This window comes from Ursus maritimus, unplaced genomic scaffold (genome assembly GCF_017311325.1).
Source record: "Ursus maritimus isolate PB19 unplaced genomic scaffold, ASM1731132v1 scaffold_5, whole genome shotgun sequence".
Classification (NCBI taxonomy): domain Eukaryota; kingdom Metazoa; phylum Chordata; class Mammalia; order Carnivora; family Ursidae; genus Ursus; species Ursus maritimus.
This window is the reverse complement of record NW_024426663.1, coordinates 60,502,755-60,521,955: the sequence shown is the minus strand read 5'-3', so window position 1 is coordinate 60,521,955 and position 19,201 is coordinate 60,502,755. Positions and strand designations below refer to the sequence as shown.

Sequence of the window (19,201 nt, the reverse complement as noted above, 5' to 3'; positions counted from 1 at the left end):
ATTCTGAAGGCTTCCTGGAGGAAGTATCAGGAATGGGTTTAGAAGCAGCTTGTCTGGCCTGCTGTTCAGGACATAATCTACCTCAGCAGTGAGCCCACAGTGTGGTTCTTAAGGTCTGTCCTCAGTCTCCAGCAGCACAGCCTGCCCAGCCGGTGTCCTGTGGGAGGGCATTGTCAGAAATGGGCCTCTGATGCCCTCTCAAGTCAGGGATGTCATCAAGGACCCACTGGGCAGGATAACTGGGATAGGCCCTGGAACGGACCCAGAAATTGCACATTGAAATGGGTAAGTTTATACAAAGATTCTAGAAGAGCCCCCCCCCATTTCTCCCATCTTCAACCCTGTGATAGAAGCCCTCACAGATGGATTACACTGACCAGATGATAAAGGGCTAGGAAAGTCATATTCAGGAGGACTACTTCTGGAAGGGAGTGATATGCTTTCCCCCAAAAGGAAGGAAACAGGAAGGCAATGAAGTAGTTTCAGAATAGAGGTGGGGGGTTGACAGTCTCCGGGGGTGTGTAAGTTGGGTGATGGAAGCAGTGCCAAGGAGGAGTTTTAAGAATCCACTATGAAGTGTCTCAGGTAGAAACTTCCACAGACCCTTAAGGATCCCTTTCCCCCAGCATGACTCTGTGCCACTTACATTCACTACAGTTCTTGGAATCCAGATAAGGGGTCTCTGACTACCCAGCCTTTCTGTGCATCTAACCCTTGGACAGTCTTTGATAGGTGATGGTTGTCCCCACTCTCCTTGCCCCTCAGTGGGAGCCAAGGGCTGCGGCTCTGAGGGACCATCTGAGAGACCTCTGAGAGACCAACCAGAGACCAGCTTTCCTGCTGGCCCTTCCACTCTATCCAGTTCCACTCCTCTCCAGGTCTGTAGGGGACTGAGCAGAAACCTCCACCTCACAGGACTGAGAGCCCAATACCGTGGCTGGCACTCCATGGATATGAACACTGCCCCCCATACATACCACTGCCAGATACCACTCACCTTTCTCTGCCAGCCTCTCCCACCCCCTGGAGAGGAATCCACGTTCCACTGTGAAGGCACCCCTCATTCCTTGGAATATCCTAAGTTTCTGTCTCTCTCTCTCTCTTTTTAAGATTTTATTTATTTGACAGAGAGAGAGCACAAGCAGGGGAGCTGCAGGCAGAGGGAGAGGGAGAAAGAGGCTCCTTGCTGAGCAAGCAACCAGATGCGGGGCTCAATGCCAGGACCCTGGGACCGTGACCTAAGCCAAAGGCAGACACTTAACCAACTGAGCCACCCAGGCACCCGAGTTTGTGCCTCTTAAGTGGCCTTGCTTCTCGAGGCTGCTAGTGGACATGTCTCACCCTGTTAGCCTCCCAAGGGCAGAGCCCTTACCAAAAGTTGGCCAAGAGGACACGCAGTGTTGTCAAGAATGGCTAAATTAGGGGCCTCCTCAGAACCTGGAAAATAAAACAGTGCTGCCCTGACACAGCCAGACACAAAGTATCCGGGGGAGCCAAGCCATTGCACCTGCAAGGGCCATTCAAGGACGTCGTCCCTGGAGGACAACGGCTGGGAGTGAAGACTGCACCAGGAACCGCCTCAAGTGAAGGCCGCCCACAATTGCATGCCCCTCAAATACATCATTCCCCTCCAGTGGTGCAGCTACTACCGCAACCACCTTAGCTGCTCCTTCTCTAGGAGGCCTAGGGAAACAAAAATCCTTGCAAAGGCAGGTGAGAAGAGGCTGTGCAGCCAGGAAGCTGGCCTGAGAGAGGAGGGAAGCTGGGGAAGGAGTGACACCGGGAAGGACAAGACTCAAGTTAGAGGCCACTTCTTCCAGACAGACCTCCTGCCCTCCCAGAGCGAGGCTGGGGACCTTTCTGTATTCAGCCCATACTTGGCTGCCTGCTGTCATCCTGGGGCTGTGTCCCTGGCGCAGGTCACCTCAGGCTGGAGGCCGCTGGTCAGTGCTTGCGGTTCAAAGGACTCCGCGCACCCCACCGAGGAGGAGGGAGGCAGGTTTGACTGCCAAGACCTTGAGGAGTTTTCGGAGCAAGGCGCGGCCCCATCCCCCATCTGCCCCCCCCCACCCCCCGCATCCCTCCTCAGGCTAGGGCGCCGCCCGGTAGATGGGACTTGGAAGGGCCTGTGCCCGAGCTTCCGCAGCCGCGCTCGGGTCCGCGGCCCTCAGAGCGAGACCAGGGCAGGATCCCGGACGTCGAGGCTGTCGTGGCCCCGGGGTCTCCGCGACCGCGGCGGGGGGCGCCGGGCTCTAGGCGCCCGGGCTGAGGGGCGGGTCCTCAGAGCCCCCCGAAGTGGGCGGCGCGGGCCCGCCGCGGGGCCAATCCGGACTCGAGGGGAACGAGGGCGGGGGCCGGGTGGAGGGGGGTACGGGGCGGGCGGGCCGGGGGCGGGGCGCGGCGTCCAGGCGGCGGCTGTGGCGGCGGCGGCGGCTCCTCAGTGTCCGGCTCCGGCTCCGGCTGCGGCTCCGGCCCGCGATGCCCCACTCCGTGACCCTGCGCGGCCCTTCGCCCTGGGGCTTCCGCCTAGTAGGCGGCCGGGACTTCAGCGCACCCCTTACCATCTCGCGGGTGAGTCCGGCGACCACGGGGCGGTGGGGAGGTCTTCGATCTGAGACCCTGTGCTCGCGGTCCACCGAGACCCGGATCCCCGACGTCCCGGAGGTTCGAAAGCCAAGGATTGGCCAGGGCGACACACGGGCTCTGGAGGCTCCCAGGCAGGGGAGTGCGGCCCCAACTCACCTCCCTCCCTGCGCTGGGCCTGCCTTCCCTATCCCTTGAAGGATCCCACCACCACCACCCCAGTTCACACACCAGCCTCCCTGCTGGTCTCATTTTGGGGGAGTTGCTGCAGGCCGGGGAAGGACCTCACTGGGCCAGGGATCTGGACAGAGCTCCAGAGGCCCAGAAACGCTGCTTGAACTGGACCCAGCCTGAGCGTTTGGGGCAAGATGCCTGAAAGCCCCTTCTCCTATCAAAGGTCCCTGCCATTAGAGCTGGGTGACCCCGGGGAGGTCTGGGGTCCTCTCTGAATATGAAAAGAAGACGATCCATCCACTTCCTCACTCTGGTTTTGGTCAGACTCTCATCTATGATCTCAGGCGTCCTAAGGGGAAGTGACCAAGAGGAATTTGGGGCTTCCAGGGGAAGGGAGACTTGACTGTGAGGTTGTGAGACCACCTCCCCCAAGGCCACACAAGGCCAGGGGCCAGAATAGCCCCAGCCCAGTTCCTCTGGTCTCCAGGGCCATGCACTGCCCTATAGTAAGGACAGAGGGGAAAGAGGAGTGGGCACAGCTCTGGGTGGCGGCTAATGTGAGGACAGAGGAGCTGAGGAAGGGATTCAGGCCCTGTCAGAAGGGGTGCCCAGTCTCAGGGGGACAGGATCCTGGCCCACCCTTGGGGTCCCTTAGTTTGAAGGGTAAAAAAAAAAGGGAGTCAGGCTCTGCCTTTGGGGGCTCCAGACTAGGGGACAAAAGAGGGCAAAACCCAGGTCCTGCCCTTAAAGGATCTCACTCTGGAGGAAGGCGCAGAGGGGACCTGGGGCTATTTGAGGGCCATCCTTTAGCCCCACACAGGCTGCTCTGATCTTTGTGGGCCTGAGTCAGGAGAACTGAGAACCACCTTTCCCCACTGTACTGCCACCTCTTTTCGTGGAGGCTGGACCAAGCTGGCTGGGCTTTCAGAGACTTCTTTCCACTACTTGGGAGGGGATGGGCACCCGGTGGAGTGGAGAATCATGGAATCCCTTTTCTGGGGGCCAGGGTGACAGGCAGGCCCAGCTGTCCTGGGAGGCTTCCCACATTGGCCCTTACCCCACGGCCGCCAGGTTCCTGGGGCTGAGAGAGGTGGGCCTTTAACACATCCGGGAGCCTTTCATCTCCCACTTCCCTGGGGGAGACTGCTGTGTGTGTGTGTGTGTGTGTGTGTGTGTGTGTGCACACGCCTCTGTGTCTGTCTGCATGTATGCTTTGCTGTGTGTCTGCCAAGGGGGGCTGGTGGGGGTGCTAGGCCAGACAGCAGTCCAGGCACCCTGGGCGTGAGGCCGCTGACAGGCTCCGTGGCGGCGGCTGACGGCCACAGGCGGCAGGGAGCAGAGACATCTGTTGCCCATGCGGCTGCCTGCCCGTGGAGGAAAGGCCTCCCCACACGTCACAGTGGCAGCAGCAGCAGCGGCCTTGTTTGGAGCTGACCGGGATGCAGGCTCCTGGCAGGGAGGCAGGCAGGCTGGGAGAGGGTTCGCCAGGAAGAACCCCCGCCTTGTCCCCCAAAGTCATGCAGCAGCAGCTCAGGCCCAAGGAACCAGGATGCCTGAGCCTAGATTTCGGTGGTATCTGGGAAGATCTGTGCAGCTGGGGAGACACAGGCCACAGCTTGCCCAGCAGGTACCGCAAGGGCACATCTACAGACACTGAGGATATGTGGGAGTGTCTTTACCAAGGGGGCTCAAGACCCAACCTCTTCCATGCTTCCAGGGCCACTCAGACAGGGAGGAGGCTGGCTGTCTAGAGGAGCTGGGGCCTTACAACCTCAGCCCATGAAGCCTCAGGGAGCCCCCAAGAACATTGCCCCAGGCTTCTTCCCCTAGGAACAGCAGTGATTGCTGGCCCTGGCTGAGCATCCGCAGCATTCCAGGCCCCACCCTAATGGGTGTTGGTACCAGCTCCCCAGCACCCAGCGGCTGGAGTGAGAACCACCATGTGCTCAACCCATTGTGGGGACTTTTTGTCCTGATTGTCTCAGGTAGTCCTCACAAGAGCTCTTACCAGTAAGGACTCCCTCTGGCCTCACATTATAGATGGGGACACTAAGTCTCAGAGAGCCTAAGGTGGTGTATCTGGAGAAGCAGAGCACGGACAGGAACGCAGGCCTGTCTGGAACTTGCTGCGACTGTATGGGACAATTCGGCACCAGACTCTGTGACTTCCAGTCCACCACCATGTCTAGGCTGGGCAGAGTGCAGCAGGGGCCAGGAAAGTAGCTGCTGCAGGTGAGGGGGCCGGTTCATGCCACAGCCTCCCAGCTGCCCTCGCTGTACCCCTCTCTCTTCCTTCTGTCTATTTATCCTGCACTCAGCAGCCGGACAGATAGGCCTGAGTTAAACTGTGTCCTTTGACTTCCCTGCTTAGAACCCTCCATATTTCCCAACCACCCAGGCGAAAGGCCAGCTTTTCACCTGGGCCTACAATGCCTGCAGGCCCGGTCCCTGCTTCTTCTCTGACTTTTCTTCCACTCTCTTCTCACTAATGATGCTTCAACCCCAGGAGACTGCTTTTATTTTCTCTCCCAGATGAGCCATTATACATGCTGATCTTTTTACCTGCAACACTCTCTCTCCCCTGGGACCCTCTCTCCCCTCACTCCCTTGCTGCAAAAAAATCACACAGTGATTAGTGGATAAGACTTGGAACTGGTTGGCTTGGAATGAAATCCTAACTCAGCCGTTTATCAATTGAGCATCCTTCTGCACTTCTCTGGACCTCAGTTTCCTCAACTAAGAAATGGGCTTTCCTGGAGGATTAATGAGACAATGCATATAAAGGCAGTTGGGAGAGTCACGGTTTCCTGGCCTCATGCCCTCTCTGACCAGAACTCCCCGGGCTAGTGGAGTTGGCAGAGTCCCAGCCACCCCTGCTTTCAAGAACTTCCTCCACCCACAGGGGCCTGAATGCACCCCTTGTACTGGCTGAGTCATCCTGCAGCTAGCTGCCCCCCTGAAGAAGACTTCTCTCCAGCGTGGGGACTGGGGCAAGTTGCCCCTTCCCCCAAGCCTCCCTTACTTCATCTCTAGGAATGAGAACAGCCTCTGTCTCATCAGGTGGTTGAAAGGTTGCCATGAACTAGTTGTGGGTAAAGCACTGAGCCCAGGCCATGTCACAGAGCATATGTCCATGCCAGAGAGGGGCCTGGAGCAGGGCCTTGAGTGGAGGGTGGGATAACACCAGGTGGGTCCTTGCCCCAGGATGACAGGCTTGTGTGGGTGCCCAGGCCCTGTGGATGAGCATCCAGGCTGGGCTGTTGGTTGGGGGGGTCATGCTCCAGAAAAACATTCCTTGGGGCAGCCTATTTCAGGGTGGGTCAGCTTAGGCACTGCCCACACCAGGACTCCAGCCAGGGAGCTGCCAGCACCTCCGCTTTGTCCACTCACTACTGAAAACTGGATAAGCGGAGCTGGGCTTCCAGGAGCTCCCAACCCCAGCAACAGGAACAGGGTCACTGGAAGCTCTTGAAGGCACCACTGAAGAGGCTGGGTAGGAATGAGGGTGCCTCCGGGGCCCTGCCTTGCTCAGTTGGTGGAACATGTGACTCTTAATCTCGGGGTTATGTGTTTGAGCCCCACATCAGGCATAGAAATTACTTCAAAAAAAAATCTTTTTTAATGAGGGTGCTTAAAGTCTTTTTCCAAAGGCAGTGTTGGGACCAGGGATAGGGCGAAGAGTGCCCTATTGCCTGAATTCCCCTGGCTTCTTACTCAGGCCTCCCTGTTAGCCAATCCTCAACCTCGTGCGGCCCTCATCAGGGGACCAGCATTGTAAGAGGCTCTGGGTACGGACACCGTTTGCCTGGAGTCAGTAGAAGCACTGGGGTGGCCTGAGACAGTGCCTGTCCTGCAAAGGAAGTGGAGGTAAAGTGGTGACTCCGCAGTGCAGGTGGGCAGCTGGAAGTAGGTGGCCCTGGACTTGCCTGGGGAGGGGATGACACAGACCCAGGAGGCACTAACAGTATTAGGGGAGCAAAGTCGTAAAGGGGGTGTACAGAGTACTGTGAGAGCCCAGAGAAGAGGTTCCTCGGGGGAATGGCCTCTCCACTAAGACGTGACGGTGAGGAGAGTCAGGTCAAAGCAAAGAGCGTTCCAGATAGAAGAGCATCTGCAGAAGCAGAAGGTGAGCATATCCAGCACTGTCGGCAGCCGCTGGATAGTCGATCGGTCTGGATAGAGTGTGAGGCGGTGGAGGTGAATGTGGGGGGTTGGGATGAAAGGAAACAATGAGGGAGACAAGGTCACTAGGAAATGTCGGGTCAAGGGGCTGCTGTGCAGTGTGTCTGGGTAGCGCCCTGTCTGTGTAGGGTATTTGTGACAGGCCCATGCTTTGTATGTATCTGGGAGCACATATGTCCCCGTATGTCCCTTGCATGTCCTTGGGCACATATGCAGGCTACAAGAGTGACATCCCACTTGTCCCAGTCCCAAGAAAGCCCCTCTTTTATGCCCTCACACCCCAGCAGTCCTTCGGGCTCTGGAATTGATGGTGTTCAGAGCAGAGGCTGTGGCAAGACCATATGGGAACTCAACCGGTCTCTGGGCTTGCCCACCCACAGGTCGCGCGGGTAGCAGGGCCGCACAGCCCAGGTTCTGAGGTCGGAGGGGTCCAGGGCTGAGACTGCAACAAGGCCACAAAATGACCGATGCCTAGCCCTCTGGCTTGTCTCTCTACAGGTCCATGCTGGCAGCAAGGCCGCACTGGCTGCCTTGTGCCCTGGAGACCTGATCCAGGCCATCAATGGGGAAAGCACAGAGCTCATGACACACCTGGAGGCTCAGAACCGCATCAAGGGCTGCCATGACCATCTCACACTCTCTGTGAGCAGGTACGCACGGGCTAGGCTGGGCCAGGGTGATGGGGGGCAGGGGAAGAATGAAGGGGAGGATAAGTGAGGAACGGCCAGCATCCTGGGAGAGCCGGGCTGCACACAGCCTCTCTGCCTCAGCTCCGTGGCACCCCGGTCCTCGGAACTAGCGCTTTCCCAGGGCCTCACAGACACTGTTTGGAGATGGGGGTGATGTAAGAAGGAAAGAAGCCCCCTGTTGCTCAGGGCTGGAAGCGTATTGAGGGACTTATGGGAGGGGATAAGCAGCCCAAATCAAGGATGAAATAAGACTGTGGGTAGCCTCTGGGGTGGCGGGTGATTTCAGCCTTCTTCCCACCCCTGAGTGATCAGCTCGATGACCGTTTCAAAGTCATTTCTTGTCCAACACCTCATTTAACCTTCAAACCTGCTTGCTAAGGTGGAACCTGGTATAGTCCCCACATTACAGATGAGAAAGCTGAGGCTCAGAAAGGTTAGCGGGGGCCTAAAGTCACACAGCAAGGGAGTGGGGAAGCAAAACTTGTCCTCAGGTTTCTCCCACTCCCAGGAGTGGCTGCCGACCACTCCTGCCACCCCACAGCTGCCCTGCCTCGGCTGGCCCCGCTATGGCCCATGCCTCTGCCCTGGTTAAATCTGGATGTTGTGGACTGGATCATGCCATACAGCCAACATGAAGGGGAGGATTGGGGATCAATCACCAAGCCCCATCTGTGCCTTATAAATGGTCTAGGATGGGAGGTCCCCCTGAGGTATCTGCAGCCCTAGTCAGGCCCTAGGTCTTTGTTCAGTTCTAAAGGCAGTAGGCCAGGTCCTGGCTGAGTGGGATCTCCCTTCCCCCTGTCTTGCTTGGATCCAGAGAAGTCAGACATAACTGCTCAGCTCTGCCACGTTCACTGCTAACAGGGACTTTCCATGACCCCCCCGTGGACGTGTGTCGGCAGAGCCTCCTCAAACCACAACACGGCTAACTATGCGTTAGAGCTGGCAGGGCTGGGAGCCATTTAACATGTTAGGAAGGCTTCTGAGATAGCCTCCATGTGTGTCTGGCCCGGGTCTGGGTTAAGGTTGGGGTCAGGACCCCTGACTGTGCTCTTGCACAGTTGCTGAGTGCAACTCCAAGGGGAGTGGGCCCTGACCTGGGAGTTCAGCAGAGCTGGTTCTAATCCAGACTCTGTGGGATCTTAGGTACACCAGATGACCTCTGTGAGCCTGGGTTTCCTTCTCCACCAAACAGGATCACATTCATCGCCCTCTCCCAGACTGAGGTACAGTCTGGCTGAGGGAAACATCAGCACTGCTCTGCCCACGAGTGGCCTCTGCGGCCGCCCCACTTGGCTGGTTTCCTGGGCCCTGACTCACCTCCGGCCTTGATTTTGCATGGCTAAAGAAGGGAAGCCCTGGTAGTAGTGGGGTGGGGGAGGCAACGGGGGCTTGTGGGGGGCCTGAGTCAGGAGGTTCCCAGAGGGAATGATGTCAGGGGAGGGTAGCAGGATGGGGGCAGGGTGGAGGTCCTCCTTCCTTCCTTCCTTCCTGCTTTCCTTCCCTGATCATTTGTTCCAAGCCAAGCATGGATGGAGCCAGGGATCCCCTGACCTGTTCTACTCTGCCCCCAAATGCTGCCTGGCCATGGAGCAGGTGAAAGCACATTCTCTACTATCACACATCTGGGTTCAAGTCCCAGCTCTGCCCTTGAGAACTACGTCGTCCTCCAGCAAGTGATTTAATCTCAAAGCTCTGTTTCCTTAACTCCAAAAATGGGACCATCTTATGATTGGGAGATTGAATGCTTATGATGTACCGGGTCTGCTCAGGGTGAAATTCTGGGGTCCTGTCCTCCATCCCCGATCCCCAGTTCTCATACATGCAGATTCTGGGAGATCAAGATGTGAAGGCCACCTTGACCCTCTGGGCCAGCATTTCTTCTCCTGGGCACCATCTGACCTGCAAGGCCTCTGACCCTCCTCTCTGTCCTGCCTGCTATGCCAGGACCTGTGCTCCAAAGACGCCCTCTATATGGTTTCTGTGGAAGATCAGCCTGGCGAGCTGACTGGAGAGAGCTATTCTGTGCCCCCACCTCCAGAGCTCTAGCCAGACTAGTTCCCTACCTGCCCTCTTGTGTACAGAGAGCTCTAATCCTCCACAGACGTCTCCACATGATGAAAAGTGAAGGGAGGGCCCAGCTTCCCTGCTGTGCTTATTTTGTCTAGAACTCAGAGCCAGTTGTCCAACAATCCAAGCTAACCCATACTTTCTGGACATGTTCTGTAGGCCCAGAAGCTTCCTGGCATCAGCCTTTAACCCTGGGCTTCTGGTGGGGTCTGTGTTGCCTATTGCGAATGTTATAAGATACAGTTACCTGGCCTACCCTTGGGCTGTCATTTTGCTTTAAGATGCTGCCACCTGTCCAGCCTGAAGTGAAGGCCTAAGGATGGAGCTTGAATAAGCCCTTTATACTGACCTGCTGCCTTGGGCCACACTCTTTGCTCTGAGTACTTTGTGCACTCTGACCTCCAGACCTCAGGCTTGTACTTCTCTTCTGGGCAGAACTTCAGAGAAGTGTAAGGCCATCTTAACCACAGGAGATGTCCTAGACTGATGCCAGCAGAGTTCCGAGCAGGTGGAGGCCACAGGCGGAGCTGTGAGTTAGGGCAGTCACTGGGAGCCTGGCTGAGAGGGCTGGGCCCAGGTGCCAGTGGGGATGGTATTGCCCTCACGTAGCAGAGCCTTGGTCGCACAAGCCTGTGGAAGGCTCTGGGGGAGAGAGGCTAGTCTGTACCGGGTTAAGGAATGGGCCACGGTGAGGAAGTGTAGAGTGAGTGTGGTCTACAGGAGTAGACAGTTCAAAATCTTTCAGTGAGTTGGGGGGAGAGAGGCCATGTTGAGCTGCTAGCCCAGTGGTGAGTTCTTGGAAAGCCCCAGGAGGCCTTTTGAGGTGAATAGGGACATTATTCCCCTTCAGTCTAACCGACCTCTCTTCACAGCCATGAGTCCAGGGTCCATGCACCCTCCTGGCTTGCCTCCTCCCAGGGCTACTGAATGGCAGGACTCAGCCCCAGGCCCTTAGCCTCTCAGCCCCGCCTGCCCCGCCTGCCCTGCCTGCCCTGCCTGCCCCGCCTGCCCCGCTTATGGCAGGTTTACGATGTTTTTCTCCCTCCTGAGTGGTGTTTGGCTTTTGGTTTCTATGGTGAAGCAGGAATTTCCTAATGGCCTGTTTCCCATCTGGGCTGGGCAGACATTGGTGATGACTCTGCCGGCAGCGAGAGGGGAGGCGCACCCCTCAAAGCCTTTATGTCACCTCCCCCAGAGCCCATGGATGCCTGACCTCCAGGCCAGGCCAGAGGCTGCGGACGGAAGAGGATAAGCAGATGGGCTCCTAGCTGATCAATGTGTGAGGCCTGGCGTGCCCTGCTATGAGCTCGCCTTCTTTTTGCTGAGGCCACGAAGAAGGTGAAAAAGTGGGGAAGCTGAAGGGCTTCTGTTGCATCCTGTCTGGGAATGAGACCAGAGAGGCATGGAGCAGCTGGTGGCGATGGAACACACAGTCCCACCCTAGGCAGGTGGCAGATCTGGAGTTATGTCTTCTTGCCACAATGGCCACCATTCTGGTGCAGGGGCAAGTGCTGTGGTGGAGTCCTCTGCCGTGCAGGGTGCCAGGCTGGGTCCTGGGTGGCTCTGGGCCCAGAGCCCAGCCCTTCCTGGTCCTGGTCCCAGTCATGGTAGGCACAGTAAGCAGACCTGTCTGACCATCCCAATTCCTGTCACAGACCTGAAGGCAAGAGCTGGCCCGGTGCCCCAGAGGACAGCAAGGCGCAGGCACAGAGGATCCACATTGACCCTGAGGCCCAGGTATGTATGGACACCAGGTGGCCTGGCCTGGTTCAGAGCAAGCCCAGGGCAGACAGGCCAGGCCTGGTCCATGGGTTTAATTGCACGAGATATCTTGCTGTCTGGCTTTCAGATGCCCAGGCCAGAGACTGAAGCAGCAGTCCATGCCCCATCCTGTGCTCCCCAGGTGATGAGCACCTGCTAGGGGCTCTGTCTGTACTCTAAGCAGTCCTAGATTCTGAGACAAAGGTTCTTATAGTGGGCAGGATTGGGCTAGGCCCCCCCACTGGGTTTCACTCTGGTGCCTAGTAATGCCAGACCAAGAGGAAGTCACGTGGCTTGGGGGCTGGGTGGCGGGAAACTGTAGGCTGTGGCATGACCTTGGCTGTTTGGGTACTCTTCTGTCTCATCTTAGCCTTGGACGCTCCCCTGGCTAAAACCAAACTCAGGCCTCAAGACTGACCTTAGAATATAAGGCACTTCCTTGCCCTGTCTTAGGCTGAAATGTTCTCCTGGCTGTCCTGTGATTGCACCCCGCAGACCTCAGGCCACAGGCACCTTTCCATGTATGACAGGAGTCACAACTATGATACTGTCCTCAAATGTGGGAGGCGGGGCAGGAAGAAGCTGCTCTAGGGCCTCATTGTGCCATGGACTTGAGAGGTGGCCAAGAGGGCAGGGCTGAGGTCTCCAGAGCCAGCTCAACATCTCTGGGATAAGGTGGAGATTGGACTGGTCTGTGATGGGGCCAGAGCTGTGGGACTCAGCATGTGGGGCCATGGCCTACTAGGTCTGCTGTGTCTGCTTTCTCGCCATAGAGCCTTCACTGTATAGAAGGCCATCTCCCTCACCATTTATCCCAACCCTCTTGTTCTGATATTTGTTCCCTACCTTGCTTTTGCTGGAATCTTGGAGGCCAGATGCTTACTACAAGCCAGGGAGTGCCGTTATGAAAAGGAAGACGCACTTAGCAATTCTGGAATGGCAGAAGCCAGGAGCCAAAGGAGTCCAGAGTAGGTACATGATTCACCTAAGGGTTCGGAGAGGGCTTCCTGGAGGAGGAAGTATCCAAGCCAAGACCTGCAGGGCTAGAAAGAATAAGGCCAGCAAAGAGGCGTGGAGAAAGGAAGCGTGCAAGGAAGCTCCTACAAAGGCGCAGAAGTGAGACTGCGCATCACAGGTTCAGAAAAAAGAAACTCCTATGGGTGGGAGGGCAGAGGCAAGGGATGAAGTGATGGGGCAGAACCACAAACAGTCTCTTGGTTTCCTCTGTCCAGGACCTCAGCTGTTCTTGCAGAGATTCATGGCCACACTTGTGTCTCCAAAGCTTGCCCTGGTCCAAGGGGCCAGGGGTGAGCAGGGATTGACAAATTGGCCAGGCCTGACGCGGGTCAGGCAGAAGGCAGCAGTGTTGTGCAGGCCCCCCGCACATATGTGAGGCCAGCTGTCACGTGTGAGTGCAGGATGGATAGGGCAAGAGCGCCTGAGTTTTGGAATTTGAATCTCAGCTCTATTCCATCCTTCAGGAGAGGCTCAGGGCCAGCGCGCCTGGGGGCGGGGGGCTGGAAAGCAGCTGCCCCTGCCCCCACACTTTCCCTTACTGACCTCCTCAAGGGCCAGGCTGCCAGTGGCTCAGGGTGGAGTCAGAGGGATTTTCTCTAAGCAATCGGGCTGCCCCTCAGCTGCCATCCCCCTCTTGTACTTAAAAGTCATGAGCTCCATGGGTGGCGGCAAAAACACCCCCACCCAGCCCATACAGGGCTGTGTCCTCAGGAACGCAGACACAGGGCCCATTGTCCCCACACTGCTCCCACCCTCTGCCGGCAGCGGGGAGTGTGTGGGCCCAGCTAGAGACATCAGAGGAGGAGAAAACCACAGTTGGCCCTAAGACCAGCGCAAGGTACCCTGGTATGCACCCCCATGCAAATAGGTTCTGCAGGTCATGTAGGGTCATAGGAGACCCTTCTCCCCTCATGCCTTACTTATGTGGGAACACAAGAGGCATTTGGTCCATCCCAGGGCGGAGGAAGGATGATGATAAAGGAAGGTTTCCCGGAGAGGATAGCATTTAAGCTGAGAACCAGGTGATGGGTTAAGCAAGCCAGGTAGAGCAGGCAGCCCTCACACATGCAGCCTCTCCTCTCCAGACCAGCAGAGGGCTGGGGTTTGGCCTCCTGGAGGTGCCACTTGCTCCTCTGGACTCAGTGCCCACCTTCATCCAAGTTGAGTGTCCCAGATTTTTTTTTTTTAAAGATTTTATTTATTTGAGAGAGAGTAAGAGAGAGAGCATGAGCAGGGAAAGGGAGAGGGAGAAGCAGACTCCCGGCTGAGCAGGGAGCCCGATGCAGGACTCAATCCCAGGACCCTGCGAATACGACCCGAGCTGAAGGCAGACACTTAACCGACTGAGCCACCCAGGTGCCCTGAGTGTCCCAGATTCTGACCACAGTCACATGGGACCTGATGAACAAGCAGCCAGTTACCCCCATTCTGCTGATTATCCCACTGAGACTTCAACAACCAAATCAACAGCTGGCAGACACTCAGAAAGGGGGAGCACATGGTACCAAGTGCACTACTGCACAGAGCGGGGGACATCCAGGAATAGGAATAGGAACACAGGAATGCCCATTTATCCAACAAGCATCTGCTGTGTGCCAGGCACTATGCTGAGTGCTCTGCATGCAACTGGCTCATTTTATCCCCACAAGGAACTTAGGATGTAGAGACCATTACATTCCCCACTTCACGGATGAAGAAACAGGTTCAGAGAGGTGATAGAGGTGGGACTCACACTGAGACTGAGGTCACCATGTGTGTCCTAACCACCGAGTTCAGACCAAGAGAGGCAGCTGCATGGGTGGCCGTGGGAGGGGCAGTGGCTCTGATGACCCCCTCAGTGGACTCCCACACCCTGCTGGGTGAGTGAGGGCCTCCTTCCTCCAGGACCTTCTGACTCCCCTTCCTGTTGAAGCCTCCTCCGTACCAGGCCCAGCCCTGCCCCCACAGCCCATGGCCCATCTGGTCCCCATTATAGGCCAGGCCAGCCTTGCCTGCCTGTCTGCCCTGCAGACACATGTGCAAAAGTGCTCGGGTTTCTCAAGGGCTTTTGTTGGGCCCAGTGGGGAAGAGGGTTTTCCTATTGCTATTGCTTCATTGATAGGGGCCCACCTGGGCAGCCAGAGACCCTCCCCTTTGTCTGTTGAGGTGGGGGAAATGGGGGCACCACCCCCACTCAGTGGCTGGTTCGCCCAGTCCCTGAGCTCCCACCCAGCTCAGAGGCTGCAGAAAAAGCCGGGGAAGTTGAGACAAAGTTTTGCGGGCTCGGCTGTGCCCCAGTGCTGGAGGGCACCGGAGTCCCACACAGGCTCTTTCCCTCCAGAGTAGGCATCTTGTCCCCACCCCCTAGTCCCCTCATCCCCAGTGTAGAGTAGAGGAGAGATTTACATGTCACCTCCCAGGCTGAGGCTGAGACCCACCTCCATGGCCTGGACTCCTGTACCTTATCCTCAAGTCAGGCTGCTCTACGAGTACGGTTGTCCCCAGGGTGACCAGCACTGGCTCTGAGTATATGAGACTGTGTATGTGTGATTCGGTGTATGTCAGTGGACTGACTAGACCTCGGGTGTTGTCTTCATGCGCGTGTTTGTCTGTGAAAGTCCTTGTGAGAGTGTGCATGCCTCTATGTGCCTGCAAGCTAGGGGCCCCATAGCCCTGGACTCTGCAGACACAAAGATACCCAGTCCCTATTCAGATCCACACCATGGAGATACGGCCCTTTTCTCCTGAGTTGAGGAGACATGGTCAAAGCATTTCCCCAGATGTTTCAGCCAAGGGCACCAGGCTGGCCATGGAATAGTAGGGTGGGGATCCTTCAGCCCTGGCCCAGCCGCTGCCTTCATCTGCTCTGCCTGTAGAAGGCCATGCATATTGCCCTGCGGAGCATGAAATGGAGGCAAAGGTACAGGCCTGAAGGGGGCTGACCTCACAATGATGCCTTTGAACCTCGGTCTGCCCCCCACCCCCATTGTGTGCCTTGGGCACACAGTGATTGATTACTCTTCCTGGCTGTAGGACAGGGCTTTCTTTTTCATGTTCCCAGCTACGGGCCCATACAATACCCAGCATAGTTCTGGCAGGTGAGAAGGCCTGGCACCAGGACCATCTCTGCAAGGAAACCACAAACTCTGCTCCAGTCACGCTGGCCTTAAAAGGCTACTTGGAATGGTTGTGCCCCAACACCATCCGTCACGGGCACTGGTGGTCAGAATCACCACATGGCTCATGTGCCAAGGTTGAGTCTCTGGCACTTAGGTTTTTGTGTCTGACTTTCCACGGGCATTTCTCATTTCTTCTGGGGTTGAACCAGGCCCAAGTTTCAGCCCTTCCCTGGCTGGGCACCACAGCCCAGAGATGCCAGAGCAGGGCTAACCAGCCGACATCCGAGAAGGCCTGGCATAACGGGGTAAGGATGGAATGTATAAGGAATGCCAGGAGCCCTACCCCAGATGGTTTCTCAGTGCCTCAGGCCCCTCTCTCTCGTAGGATGGCAGTCCAGCGACCAGCAGGAGGCCCTCAGCCACCGGGATTGGGCTAGAAGATGGCAGGCCAGGCCTGGGACCTCCTTATGGGCAGCCATCTCACCTCCCATTCCATCACAATGGCAGCAGCAGTGAGGCTACCTTACTGACCCAAATGAGCACCCTGCATGTGTCTCCACTTCACAGGTAGTACAGAGAAGTGGCCTTTGAAGCCACACCCAGATCCCATCTTGATCCCACATCTCTCAGATCTCACCGGGTCACATCTTGACCCCTGACACTTGATCTTTGGGTCTCAGCTGGTTTCATTCAGCAAACCTCACCAGACCCGTGAGCTGGCAGAGGGAAGGCTGGTACCACAACCGTGTCCCTGGGTGCATCTCTTTTGCCCAGCACGGACACAGCCAGAGGCCTTCCGCGGAGCCGTGACTACGGAGTGGACCTGGGCTCAGAGGTGTACAGGATGCTGCGGGAGCCGGCGGAGCCCTCGGCTTCGGAGCCCAAGCAGTCAGGCTCCTTCCGCTACTTGCAGGGCATGCTAGAGGCCGGAGAGGGCGGTAAGACTCCCGCCAACTTGCCCCACCTGCCACACACTCCCTCAGGTGCCCTGAAGAGCCCAGCCCCGCCCCCGCTCCTTTGCGACCCCCCCCCCGCCCCCGCCCCGTGCCGCCTCCCAGCCATCTGCCCCTGCCGCGTCTTCTCCGAGCGTTCCCACACCCTTCGCTGCCGATTCCCACTCCACCCCTTGTCGTGGCCCCTCCCCCTCCAAACCTCGTCCCCAGTCGCAGTGCTGGTGGTCCCGGAAGCTGGGTCCAACCCACACCGCGCAGAAGTGAAGTTCTCTTTTCTGACCTCTGCACCGGGCTCATGCCGCTTGCGCTTCGGCTTTCAGGAGAGCGGCCTGGGTCCAGCGGTCCCCGCAACCTCAAGCCCACGTCCAGCAAGCTGGGCGCTCCGCTGAGTGGCCTGCAAGGACTGCCCGAATGCACGCGCTGCGGCCACGGCATAGTGTGAGTACCCTCCCCTGCTTCCCCCACCCCGACCCCGACACTCCCCCGGCCCCGCGTGAGGCGCTGGATGGGAGCGTTCTCGCGAATCCGTCAGTCGCCGGAAGCAGTCCTCTCCCTGTCTCCCCATCAGGGGCACCATCGTCAAGGCGCGGGATAAGCTCTACCACCCTGAGTGCTTCATGTGCAGCGACTGCGGCCTGAACCTTAAGCAGCGCGGTTACTTCTTTCTGGACGAGCGGCTCTACTGCGAGAACCACGCCAAGGCGCGTGTCAAGCCACCCGAGGGCTACGACGTGGTGGCGGTGTACCCCAATGCCAAGGTGGAACTCGTCTGAGCTGCTCCCGGAACCTCCCGTGCCCGCTTCTGCTTTTAATGGCCCCGCTCGGCCCATGTAAATATGTGTTTGCCCCCTGCCTCTAATAAATTCCCTCTGCTCAGCCTTGAACCTGTCAGTACCTCTGTTCAGGTGCCAGGCATGTCCTAGGCACTGGGGACATGGGTGAGCAACACAGGTGCTGCGCTGTCTTCAAGGAGGCCACAGCCTAGATGGATGGCAGACATAAATCAGTTATATTAATAGGGAGGTGAGGTCTGGGGTGCTAGAAGTGATGTGATGCCAAGGGGTCTGATCTCGTTGGAGTCAGGGACGGTGTCAGCCGAGAACTAAGGGATGAGGAGAGACCTGTTCTTCAGGATGAGGAACCGTGTGTACAAAGGTATGACAAAGGTGAGCACAGATAGGAGAGGTCCCGTCTGGCCACCAGCAGAACGAGGGCAGCCCCTAGCAGCTGCAGGAAGGATTGCGCAGCGTGGGAAGATCACCGGGACTGCCGTGGGCGGTCATCTGCCTCCTGGTCTTCTCGGCGGCATTGTCACGGGTTTCTCCCTCTCTCCTCTTCCGCCCCCTGCCCCCTGCCCCCTGCCCACTTTATTCTTGCCCAACCCCTTTTTCTTTCCCCTTCTCCTCTTCTCCCCAGCAGGGGGCGCGCTTGGAGAGTGCCGGGGAGGGGCAGTGAGAGACAAGAGAAGGCGGGGAGGGGGTGGGGGTGGAGGGAGAAAGGAAGATGGCCTAGGGCCCTCTTCTCCGAGGCCTGGCGGTTACAGAGTGGTGGGGTGACCTGGAGCCTTTCACGGCTCTATTGCAGAAGCCGGCACAGACTCGCACTTTTTGAAAATATAAATGGTATCAGAGTTGGTGAATTACGGCTGTTCACACGCAACAAACTGTCCCCGACACCAGGTCACATGGATTTGCGTTCTCCACAGCATGCTCCTGGCCAGAAGCAGCCTCATTTACTTAGTCCCAGTTTATTTAGGGAGCCCCGACTAATGAACGTTTGTGCTATTTTCAGTTTTTTACTATTGCAAACCACAAAAGACTTATCAGTTCACACTCTTACCCTCAGCACATGACAGTACCTTTTTCCTTCATGCTCTTGCCAACACAGGATATTATCTTTTTTTTTTTTCATTTTTGGCAATCTGATAAGTAAAATAAGATACGTACTTGCTTTAATTTGCACCCCTCTGATTACCGGTGATGTGCATTCATTTGACAAATATTTCTTCTGTTTGCTGCTGGGCCCTGACTGAACAGTGGGGAACAGGATGGTCTTCTCCCTCCAAGAGTTCTTGCGTGAATTGCCCTAAACTCTTCACTGATTTTTCCATAGGACCTTTTCATATTTTTCTAAGAGTCTCTGTTGCTGGCCTCGATTCCACTGACACCATCACCTTGATTTAATTACTACTGTTTTAGAGTTTAATATGCCAATCTCTCCTTGTTCTTCATTTGCAAACTTGTCAAGGCTGTTCTTGTACATTTCCAATTCTCAAGATTTAGACTCAGTATGTCAAGCTCTGGAAAAACCAACGTTTCTGAACTGTGACCCTGTCTCTATACACTCACTTGGTAAGAACTGCCCTGTCCTCCTGAAGAATAATGTGATCGGTGCTTACTCTGCATTTTTTCAGGGGTTGTGTACATAATCTAGTAAATTTTTATTTCTGCTTTCTTCTCGTAGACACTGTGTTCCTGCTTTAAGTCGTTCTGAGAGGCGCCGTCCAAAGGCTCCTCCCGCCGACTCCTCCCCTCCCTGAGGGCGCCCAGGCCAGGGCAGCGGGCAGGTGCGCCCTGAGAAGTGAGGCGAGGAGAGGGCTGCAGTCCTGGGCCCCGGTCCTGCGGACGACCTCGGGCCCCGCCCCGCCCGTGTCCCCTTCTGCTCGGCGAGGGGT

General features: G+C 56.9%; 1 protein-coding gene across 2 annotated transcripts; it reads left to right on the top strand.

Moving 5' to 3' along the window:
- Positions 1-2,387: 2,387 nt before the first annotated feature.
- On the top strand, positions 2,388-17,411 carry PDLIM4 (PDZ and LIM domain 4). 2 transcript variants are annotated; one of them, XM_040622485.1, is made up of 7 exons: positions 2,388-2,571; positions 7,438-7,589; positions 11,354-11,435; positions 15,960-16,141; positions 16,349-16,512; positions 16,848-16,965; positions 17,096-17,411. In XM_040622485.1, exons 1-7 carry the CDS (start codon positions 2,479-2,481, stop codon positions 17,298-17,300), a joined length of 996 nt encoding a protein of 331 aa, XP_040478419.1. In that variant the 5' UTR covers positions 2,388-2,478; the 3' UTR covers positions 17,301-17,411. The 2 variants fall into 2 exon arrangements, with proteins under 2 accessions (XP_040478419.1, XP_040478420.1); XM_040622486.1 differs by lacking the exon at positions 16,848-16,965 and having other exon boundaries at positions 17,096-17,313.
- Positions 17,412-19,201: the final 1,790 nt, after the last annotated feature.

Bases quoted from the DNA above. Each gene is read 5' to 3' on its own strand.
- PDLIM4 (XM_040622485.1), top strand. From the start codon at position 2,479: ATGCCCCACTCCGTGACCCTGCGCGGCCCTTCGCCCTGGGGCTTCCGC. The intron at 2,572-7,437 runs GTGAGTCCGGCG...GTCTCTCTACAG, and splicing joins CACCCCTTACCATCTCGCGG to GTCCATGCTGGCAGCAAGGC. The intron at 16,142-16,348 runs GTAGTACAGAGA...TCTTTTGCCCAG, and splicing joins CATGTGTCTCCACTTCACAG to CACGGACACAGCCAGAGGCC.